Source organism: Giraffa tippelskirchi, chromosome 11 (genome assembly GCF_054371585.1).
Source record: "Giraffa tippelskirchi isolate mGirTip1 chromosome 11, T2T-mGirTip1v1.2.pri, whole genome shotgun sequence".
NCBI classification, from domain to species: Eukaryota; Metazoa; Chordata; class Mammalia; order Artiodactyla; family Giraffidae; genus Giraffa; species Giraffa tippelskirchi.
The window spans coordinates 145,548,696-145,558,464 of record NC_137285.1 but is presented as its reverse complement, the minus strand read 5'-3'; the positions used below and the strand labels follow the sequence as shown (position 1 = coordinate 145,558,464).

General features: G+C 55.8%; 1 protein-coding gene across 3 annotated transcripts; it reads right to left on the bottom strand.

The window, feature by feature from the left end:
* Nucleotides 1-1,167: 1,167 nt before the first annotated feature.
* On the bottom strand, nt 1,168-9,214 carry SLC35C1 (solute carrier family 35 member C1). 3 transcript variants are annotated; one of them, XM_081538336.1, is made up of 3 exons: nt 9,106-9,214; nt 6,984-7,510; nt 1,168-3,071 (listed from the first exon to the last, which is right to left on the bottom strand). In XM_081538336.1, exons 1-3 carry the CDS (start codon nt 9,135-9,137, stop codon nt 2,512-2,514), a joined length of 1,119 nt encoding a protein of 372 aa, XP_081394462.1. In that variant the 5' UTR covers nt 9,138-9,214; the 3' UTR covers nt 1,168-2,511. The 3 variants fall into 3 exon arrangements, with proteins under 3 accessions (XP_081394462.1, XP_081394464.1, XP_081394463.1); XM_081538338.1 differs by lacking the exon at nt 9,106-9,214 and adding an exon at nt 8,749-8,881; XM_081538337.1 differs by lacking the exon at nt 9,106-9,214 and adding an exon at nt 8,827-8,881.
* Nucleotides 9,215-9,769: the final 555 nt, after the last annotated feature.

Here is a 9,769-nt window from a genome sequence, read left to right as displayed (position 1 = left end):
ATACCATAGAGATGAGCTGGGGGGGGTGGTGCTGACTGTGGGAATCTGGGATGCTGGAAGGCCGGCTCTGGTTGTTCTCTGGGCTTCATGAGCATCAGAACTGGGGTGTTCTGCTGCATGTGGATGTGAATCCATCCTCAGACACCACACGCCTTTGTGCTTTTCTGTGTAAAGGTCTTGGATAGTAGGCTGTTCAGTTTTGTCCTGTGAATTTAGGCTGCTCGAATTTTTTCAAACTATTGAGATTTTTCTTGAATCTTGCTCAAGAAAGTGCTAATAACATGAAGAATGTTGTCTCAATCTTCTGACTATACAGAGGGTGCAGAAACGATTATGTCCCTTCTTTGTTTAAAGGACCTGGTGATGGCTTTAAAATTGATTAGAATCAAGGCCAGATGGACCACTGCATTCAAGGCAGTTCACGCCATGATCCACTCTCCTTTTCTATACACCCCCCTTGCCAAACAAAACCTCTCGCCACTCCCCATGTACTCTTTCCTCAGTTTAATCTTGTTTCCTGGGTCAGTCTACCCTTGCTCCTGGAGCCCCTGCTTGCCCAGTAATAGTCAAACACCCTGGCCCTTGTAAAGACGTGGTCTCTCCATCTTCTGAGATCTCAGGGCAATACTGCATCTGTTATGGGAGCCTTGATGAGTGTTTATATTCTTGCCCCTTGAAGCAGATTTGGGTCCTCATATCAGTACATCCTACCACCAGTGCCTGGCATGCAGAAGATGCTCAAAAAATGCTGAGTATACTTAAGGGCACTGTGGTTAAGCAGCTGTGCTCCGAAGGCAGAGACTTCTGACTCCTACTGCTGCCTCTTCCTTCCTGAGCCTCAGTGTCCTCATCTGTAAAATGGGGAAACGAGTGATGGTGCCCACCTCAAGGCGTGTTGGGGAGGGTTGTGGAGACGAATGACGGAACAGAGCACTCAGCAGTGTCTTGCCTCCGGCAAGTACCCAGAAAGTGGCAACAATTACTAATAGGAAACTTGAGGTCTGGAAGCAGCTCTGGTCTTTGGATCAACCCGTTGCCTGGAGGGAGAACAGGTTCTGAGAAGGGCTGTGTGCTAGAACCAAGGCTTGCTGATGGCAGGCTTGCGCCTTTGTTCACAAGTCCCATCCAGACCCTGACCATCCCTTCTCACTCCACACACACAAGATGTTTTAGTCCAATTTTTAATTAAATTGAGCACAATTCAGGGCATCAAGTCCCACCAACTTCATCAGAAACCATCTAGGATGGTGGATGGACTGGAAGGGAGGGGTGGTGAGAAGACCCACTCTCCCCAGCCTTTTGCTACAGGGACTGAAAACATCAGGAGTTACCCCCCAAAAGTTGGGTGGAACGAAACACCCAAAGGAAGGGACAGGAGTCAGAAAAGCCACCCTGAGGCCTGGAAGGGAAGTTCTTTCAGCCTTCAACTCAAGGATGTCTGCAATTGTTAGCTGAACACCTTCATCTAGATGAGGTTACCACCCCAGCCCTGCAGGAATTGTATCTTAATGGGGCCCGGCACAGCTGAGGTAGAAAGCTCTGAGCTGACCCTTTCTCCCTCAGCACCTCCTGGGGAGGCACAGCTCGGAGAAGCCAAAGTGGCTCCCTGGCTCCACTTCTGGGAGGCTGTTCCCTGAGCCAGGAAGTTGTGCCAGGTGGCAGCTGCCCCTTAGGGGCAGGGGAGCGAGGCGGGGAGAACTGGTGTTGGGGACTGGGGGAGAGTGTCACTGACCCTGCAGAGCCTGTGAAGGATGTACCACATTCAAACAGTGGAAATGTGGGGTGCAGATGGTGGGGACAGGGAGCGATCCCATGATGCAGCTCATCCCCAGGCCATTTCCCAGCAGCCCTTGAGGGTGCCAGGACCAGGCTTGGGTACCGCCGACCCTTCACCCCCTTCCATGGGCCTCCTGGTCTCATCGCAGAGAAGAGGGAACGTTTGTCAATTTCCTCCCTCAGCCCAGCCCATGCTCTCCTCCAAAAGAAGGCTGGTTTGGGGTGGGTGGGGGTTGGGTCAAAGCTATGCTACGGGCCCGGGACACAGAGAGGTGAGGTTTCTCAAACCCTAAGCCTCTGGTGGGGGTCACAGCCCCATTTCCCCTGAGCGTAAGTGAAGACTGGCTGGCTTTGCCAATGCTGTCCCTTCAAGGTTGTGGCCTGTTCCCAACCTCAAGGGTCGTGTGGAGGTAGAAGGCCCTGGAAGGGGGACAGTCTCCGGCACATGCCCCTGTCCTATTCCCTGCAAGCTGGTACTCCTCCAGAGAACCTAACTGGCTCTGCTCACGGGGGCGTCCCTCCTCCCTATGGGAGGACAAAACCCTGGAACTAGGAAAGGGGGTTGAGACGGGTTTGGCAACTTTCTGATGTCACTGGGAAACACTGGCACCATTTCAACCATCAGATTCCCATCATGTCTGTAAGGCCACAGTCTCCGGGTCCAGAGAGACACCCTCGCTGCATTCAGGGGCGTGCTCCCCGGGGGCCGTGCCGTGCCTGGGTCTCTGGAGAAGCTCACACCTCCATGTTGCTCTTCTCGTTTTCCCTGGGGTGGGGCTCCTCCTGCATCTTCTTCATCTCCCGGCCCCTGACCCAGGTGTAAGCAGAGGAGCCCCCCAGCACCATCATGTTGCTCGTCCACCAGAGAAAGCTCTTGGCCTCCTCATAGTAGAGGACGGCCAGCACCGTCTGGGCACAGGCTTTGGCTGTGCCGGACACGTTGTGGGTCAGGGGACTGGTGAACTTGATCTGCAGTCCTGTCACATAGCCGATGGCAAAGCCAAACAGGCCGCCCAGTGTCATCATACCCCAGAAGTGGGTGCTGCCCAGCTGGGGGAAGTTGAAGAGGGCCCGGAGCTCCCCCAGCACCAGGAGCAGGGGCAGGAAGAGGATGCAGGCGTTGACGTTGTTGTAGAAGGTCAGGCGCCAGATGCTGCCGTCCACCGCCGGGAGCACCTTCTTGGTGTAGATGGCGTTGAGCGAGACGCAGAGGCTGGCGAGCACGCCAAAGAGGGTCCCCGTCCAAGACAGGGTGCCCTCCGCGCCCTCCTGGTCCACTCCGAGCCAGAAGCCACCTGCAGCAGGGAGAGGGGAATGAGCAAGGGGAGGAGGAAGGACAGAGAATTTTGCCACCAAAGTTCACAGACTGTGTCACGCTGATCTCACCATTCCATCCTCCCGGCCCTTCCTGCAAGAAAGGTGTGCAAAGTCTCCACTACGTGCAGAGCACCGCACAAGGGCTGGGGAAGTTAGTCCAGGATAGGAACCCTTCCTCATGGGGCTCACGTTCCGGCAGAGGAGAGAGCCATTAAAATGATCCCTTTGTAATGAGGTCCATAAAACAGGACAGGGTGCTGTGAGAGCCCTGTTACTGGATGGCTGGGCTGGTCTGGGGCCCCCTCAAAAGCAACGTGTGAAATGGGCTCTGAAGGTTGAGCGTGGCTACAGCACTTAGTGGTGGAGGTGACCCTGGGTGAGTGACTTAAGGTCTGAGAGCCTCATTCAGCCTCCCGGTCTGTGAGATGGGAGTCTACCATGAGAAGCACTTATGGCCCGAGGTCTTTGGGGCTAGTTACTCTTTCTGAGATTCTTATTTTGTGACACCTCCTACCCCTCCTCGGCGCCCCACTGCCCACTCTCAGCTTGGCATGCTGGGCTCCCCAGGCCCTTGAACCCACCTCCGTGCCACAATCACCCCGAGTCGCCACTCTCATTTCCCTGCTTCTCACACCAGGGTTCAGCATCCTTGATCATTTTCTGAACCAGAAATGCTCTCCTCTTTCTTGGGAGATTCCACTCATTCTTCAAGGTTAAAGCCAGCCTCTCCAGGGCTGAAGTCTCTCCTGGTACCCCTAGCACCCAGACCTCTGCCTGGCTCCCTCCTGCCTGTGCTTTCCTTCAAGACCCTTGCCTGCCCTGGGCTGCTAGGCACCTGCCCACGGGGACAGTACTGTCTCTCTAGCTTAGACCCCACTTTCCCAGAAGGCAGGGGCCAAAATCTTACACGCGTTGTATCTTCCGCCACAGCAGCTGGCCACATGGTTTTGGTGTCAGAGAGATCTGAACTCCGATCAGGCTCTGTCATTTAAAGGCTGGGTGGCCCATGGAAAGTCTACTTAAATTCTCTGAGCTCCCCTGTCCTTCCGCTATAGACATCTGCGTTCATGTTCTTGACCTTCCCACTGCAATCAATCTACTCTCCACCTTGCAGCCAGCATGATCTTCCTACAGGACAGATCTGCTTGGGTCCAGTCCTGGCTTAAAGCCTCTCTGGGCATCTCCACAGCCCTCAGGAAACAGTCCAGGCTCACTTAACTTGGGCAGCCTCACGGGCACAGCCTGCTCTGGCCCAGCCATGCAGAAATGGGTGGTTTTTCTTCTGCCTAGAACATTCTCTCCTCACTTCTTCCTTACATCCAACTAGTACTTCCTCTGGAATGCGGGCTTAGAACCCTCCCTCCCGCTCTTCTCTCTCCCCCTCTCCACCCCCGCCAGGGTTTCTGCAGCTCCTTTTATGTCTGAGTCACAGTATAACTCCCTTACTGCTAGGCATCAACCCCATGCCCTCCAGGAGCGTGGGAGCTGCATCTACCTTTTCAGAATTTGCATCCCCAGAGCTCTTGGCACATGCTTGGTCAGTGAGTAATATCTACTGAGTGAATGCACGTAGGTTGTTCTGAAAGTGGTCACAAGGATCAGAGGAGACAAGACTGGGCCGTAAGCACTTGCTGGCAGTGTTCTCTTTCTTGGCAGAACTTTTGCAAACAGGTACCCCCAGCCTGGTTCTGGGGGCACAGCCAGAGGGCCCCCAGCCCTCCTACTGGTTATTACCTTTTGAGTCCAGAAGATAGACTGCCCCTTTTAAGATTCCAGACCCCAGAGGGAATCTCAGCTAAGAGGGTACTCTGCGAGGAAGGCAGGAGGAGGGGGGACCAGCAAAGGAGGAGGAGGGGGCCTGGAGAGTCACCGGAGATCCACGTTCCCCCACAAGGAGGAACAGGGGTGGGGTGGGGCAACACTGCGGAGAGGAGGCCCAGGCGCTGGGCCAGCAGACAGCACTACCTCCTGGGTGCCTGGCCCAACAGCCGACCAGTGACAGTGAATGCACTTTCCCAGAAGCTATCTCACCATCCACTACTTTGATTACTTTTCTGGACTTGGGCCTAGTTTCCCTAATGACTTCACCAGCCTGCATGCAAATCCGCCAATCAGGAAGTTCCTCCCTCTCCCCCTCACCCCCCACCCCATAAGGTCAGCGGGGCTGAAGTGAAGTGGAGATCCCTGGGGCATTTGTCTAAGTGAGGCCTGGGAGTCCATACCAGCTCCCTGGGGGAGGAAATGGGAGCTGCTGAGACGGATGTGCCTGGGGTCTTGGCAGCTGCCCTCACTCTAACCTCTGCCCTTCTCTCTCCCACCTCGAACCGAGACTGGGCAGGCCTAGGTCCCACAGTGGCTCAATGAGGAAAACATTTTCTAGGACAGGTGGCATGGGATGGGCCCCTCCCCGCCACTGGTGCAACTCAGCTTGGGGACTGAGATACTAACCTCGATGAAGTAGGTCAACCAAGATGAAGTCTGCTGAACCAGGAAGAATCTGAACAGGTTCAAAGAAAGATTCCATTCCTGGAAGACTGAGCCCCAGGAGGACTCTGAGGGGGTGGGAAGCTGGGGGTGCTCCTACCTAACGGGCTGCAATAAAACACTTTGTGATGATGGAAATGATCTACCATCTGTGCTATCCAGTACAACAGCCACTGGCCACACATGGTGACTGAGCATTTGACATGTGGCTACAGAATCAGCTCACAACTGAGTAACTGAATTTTAAAAATTTCATTGAATTTGAACTGAATTAGACACATGTGGTCCCACACATCTGATCCCACACAGGTGGGATCAGATCCCACCTCCAGATCTAGTTCAGTGGCTACTGAACTAGATGGCACAGTTCTAACCTCTAGGGCAGGGTCCCCAACCTCTAGGCCATGGACCAGTACGTCCTGTCAGATCAATGGTAGCATTAGATTAGAAATAAAATGTGCAATAAATGTAATGGGCATGAATTATCCCAAAACCATCCCCCTACCCCCAAGTCCGTGGAAAAAGTGTCTTTCATGAAACTGGTCCCTGGCACCGAAAAGGCTGGGGGCCGCTGCTCTAGGGGATAAGAACGGAGCAGAGTGATTAGAAATACAGGCCTGGGGGCCCAGCCAATTTGAGAATCCATCCCAGGCTGGATACTACCTAGCTGTGGGGCCCTGTAAGTGACTTATCCTCTCTGGTGTCAATTACCTTGTGTGTATGTAGTCAGTCATGGTGATGATAACATTCAGGGAACCTCTGGGGAACATAGGAGACGCTGTATGCAAATAATTAATACAACGTCCCCACTAGTAATTTTTATTTTCTGAGGGTCAAGTCTGGGAAGACAGCTAAGTTATCTCAAAGCATATCTCTTGGCACTGTCTCAGGCATTATTGTAAGCCTGCAAGGTCAGAGGATGATAGTATACATATATTTATTAAAAGATTCAATGTCCTCTAGAAAGAGCACTGGGTGAGAAGTCAGGACACTGGAACTCTTGAGAAGCAATAGAGTACAGTGGTCAAGTGTAAGGAGCCAGATTGCTTGAGATCAGATCCCACCTCTACTACTTACTAGCTGTGTGATCTTTGACAAATCACTTAACCTCTCTGTGCCTTGGTTTTCCCTGTGTGAAGTATAGATGGTAATCCCATCTTGTTTGATGGGCCCTGATTGGGCCCCTAGCTTGCTGGGTGACCTCCAGAAAGTTACTTGCCCTCTCTGGACCCGACTCTTCCTCAGATGACTGTCAAAATAAGGGAGCTGGGGCAGATATAGCCCAAAGATGTTTGACAGGGTTGTTCTTTAGGGTTTCAGCTCCCATCCCCCCCAATCCCCTCCCCCCCGCCCCCCCTCCCCTGCCTCGGCGTGCCCACCCCCTGTGTCCCTGGCTGGCCACTCACCGATGATGACGCTGCAGGTGAGCAAGGCGTAGAAGGAGGTGGTTTGCTTGAGCAGCAGGTAGGAGAGCAGCACATTGAAAACGGTGGTGAGTGAGCGACCCACGTTGTAGAAGGCCACACCCACATACTTGAGGCAGAGGTTGTTGAAGGTGATCATGCCAATGAAGACCACCGACAGGGGCAGGACGCTGCGGGCCACCTTCAGGTCCAGGTGCAGGGCGGGGAAGTCCACGGTACCAGGGCAGCAGGTGGCCAGTGAGCTGAGGCCCTTGCACAACAGCACGGTCACCAGGCACTGGTAGAAGGTGACGAAGATGGGGGTGTCCAGCCGCAGGGAGGGGCTATCCAGCAGGTACTTGTTAAGGAACACCATGGAGATGGAGGTGACCCAGTAGAGAGAGACGACCAGGGCGATCTGCAGTGCCCGCAGCACAAAAGGCTTCTCTTGGCTGGCCTCTGCCTCTCCGGTGGGGTCGGAAGTCCCCATCAGTGCCATGTGCAGGATTTTTGACCGCTTCAGAGAGGCCCTGTTCATGGTAGCAGAGGAGCTGCGTCAGCTTACAGCCAGACTGATTTCCTGGAGTACAGGGCAGCGAGCTCACATCTGCTTTCTGCAAGCTGAAGTCCTCAACTGTCACATGGCGGGTGGTCTGGAGGCCTCCCACTCTTCTCTCCGAAGGAGAGGTTCTGCTTTGGGGTAAGCTCCACCACCTGCTCCCACCCTCAGGGGGCTCATGAGACAAGACGGGGGAAAGGTCCCCGATGGGCTAAGGTTGGACAGAGACGACAAGTTAGGGGAGAAGGGGCTGGAACCGAGTAGGGAGGAAACCAGCGGGAAGTGGGGGAGGGGAGGAGTGGAAGGAGAAGGAGGAGCAGAAGAAACGCAGGGTGAAGGGGCTTCAAAGGGGCGGGGGACAGCGTGAGGAAGAGGTGCAGAGAGAAACAGGCATGGGCTGCTATGGGAGAGAAAAGGTTTGCAGGGCGAGAAGGGGGAGGCATGCAAGGAGCTGAAAGGAGGGTGTGCGGGGGGGTTTGGAAAGAGGATGCAGGCGAGGTCAGGGGCGCTCAGAGCCCGGGTCCTCCGGACTCTCAGTGGACTGGGCCGGTAGCCCACGGCGCGCGGTCCGCCCAGGCTCCAGCCTTCCACTCGGCCCCGAAGCCTCCCGACATCCGAAGCCCCTCCCCCGGGGGAGGCGGGCCCAGGACTCATTTCCTGACACGCCCCCAAAGCCCTCCTTAAAGAGCCCGCGCGCCCGGCATCTCTCTTAAAGCCACAGCCTCGGAGAAATGGCTTTCCGAGCCTGGCCCGCGGCAGGCCCCTGGCAGCCCGTGGGCGCTCCCAGCCCGCAGCTGGTGGTGCCGGGTATTGGATCTCAGTAGCCGTGGAAGGGTCCTGTGGTTCCAGAGTCTCGGCCCTCTTCTAGCAAGCCCTTCCTCTCTTCTCCGTCTTCTCGAGAGGCTTAACTCCCGCCGACTCCGCTCATCTGCAGGGCCATCTTGTCCTGAGGGCCAGAGCCCTGGCGCCACCCTGAGTCCCCCGGGGTCCAGAGAACCGTGGCCCCGCCGCATCCCTCCACCTAGCCGCGCTCACACTTCTGAAACCTTGTTGCAGTGGCCTCCTTCTCCCTACTTTCACAGCCCCCAGCCCTCTCCCGAGCCTGAAACCCACCCCCCAGCAACGCCCCCACTCCAAATTCGAGGCCCTCCGGGTGGCCCGATCCGACCCTCAGGGCAGCGCCCCACTCCCCCTCCCAGAAAGCCCCACCTGCCCAGGCCAGGCCCAGCCGCAAGCTCCCGTCCCGGGGCTGGCGGTCCCTAGCCGCGAGGCGACCCCAGCGCTCACCTCCTCCGCACTGGCCGCCGGCCCGCGCCGCCTGGCGCTGCACCTGCAGTGCCGCGCCCACGGGAGATTACTTCCTGCTTCCAGCCCCGGGCGTAGGCGCCGCGCCAGCCTCGCCAGCCAGCTCCCCACGTGGAACCGGGTCGGCCACAGGGCGACCCAGGCCGCAGCCTAATCGTGGCTGCGAGTTATCCCGCCGGTCGTGGGAGCAGGCCCCCTTCTCTTTCCAAGGCCACCCCAGACCCGGGTATCCCGCCCGGGATCCCCCACCACTCCAGTTACCGTGGCTTGCAGGTCCCAGTACCCCGCTGCATCCGTGACCCGCTGCCGCGCACCCGGCCTGTGCTTCCAGAAATGTGTTCGGGGGAACAGCCGAGATTCTTCCCGCCGGCAGTCCGGCGGTTAGTGGAGGGTCCCCCTCCCCCTCCCAGGGACGGGGCCTGGGAAATGGTCGCCATCCTGGGCCATCACTCACCAGGCAGCCGGGAGGACCGATTGGTTCCCGCTCTAGCCACCAACGTCGGGTAGCTCACTTCTCCGGAGTCACGGTCCTTAAAACTAGGAGGCTGGACTTGGCCAGTGGGTCTCAACCTCCTAGGTGATGTGGTTGAAAGTAAGGACTGCTATTTGTTTGTAATATTTCGAACACCATTTGATTAGCCCCTTTTGATTTGTGAATGAGAAGTCTGAGATTTACTTGAAAATACTTAGAATTCTCAAGACCACCTGGCTCCCCCGCAAGAAAACCCCAAAGGTTGATAGATAAAAGGAGATAGGCAATTGTTGAAGTTAGGCTTAGGTCCATGGAGGGTACAAGAGTCTCCTTACTTCTATGTACATTTGAAAATTTCCATAATAAAAAGGTAAAACCTATGGAGTACATTTAGAATCTTACTTGCTAACTGCATAAACCCTCACCAGGGTTTCAAACAACCCATGGCGGGCT

Bases quoted from the DNA above. Each gene is read 5' to 3' on its own strand.
- SLC35C1 (XM_081538336.1), bottom strand. From the start codon at position 9,137: ATGCAGCGGGGTACTGGGACCTGCAAGCCACG. The intron at 7,511-9,105 runs GTAACTGGAGTG...TACCATGAACAG, and splicing joins ACTGGGACCTGCAAGCCACG to GGCCTCTCTGAAGCGGTCAA. The intron at 3,072-6,983 runs GTGAGTGGCCAG...TCCCTGCTGCAG, and splicing joins CACCTGCAGCGTCATCATCG to GTGGCTTCTGGCTCGGAGTG.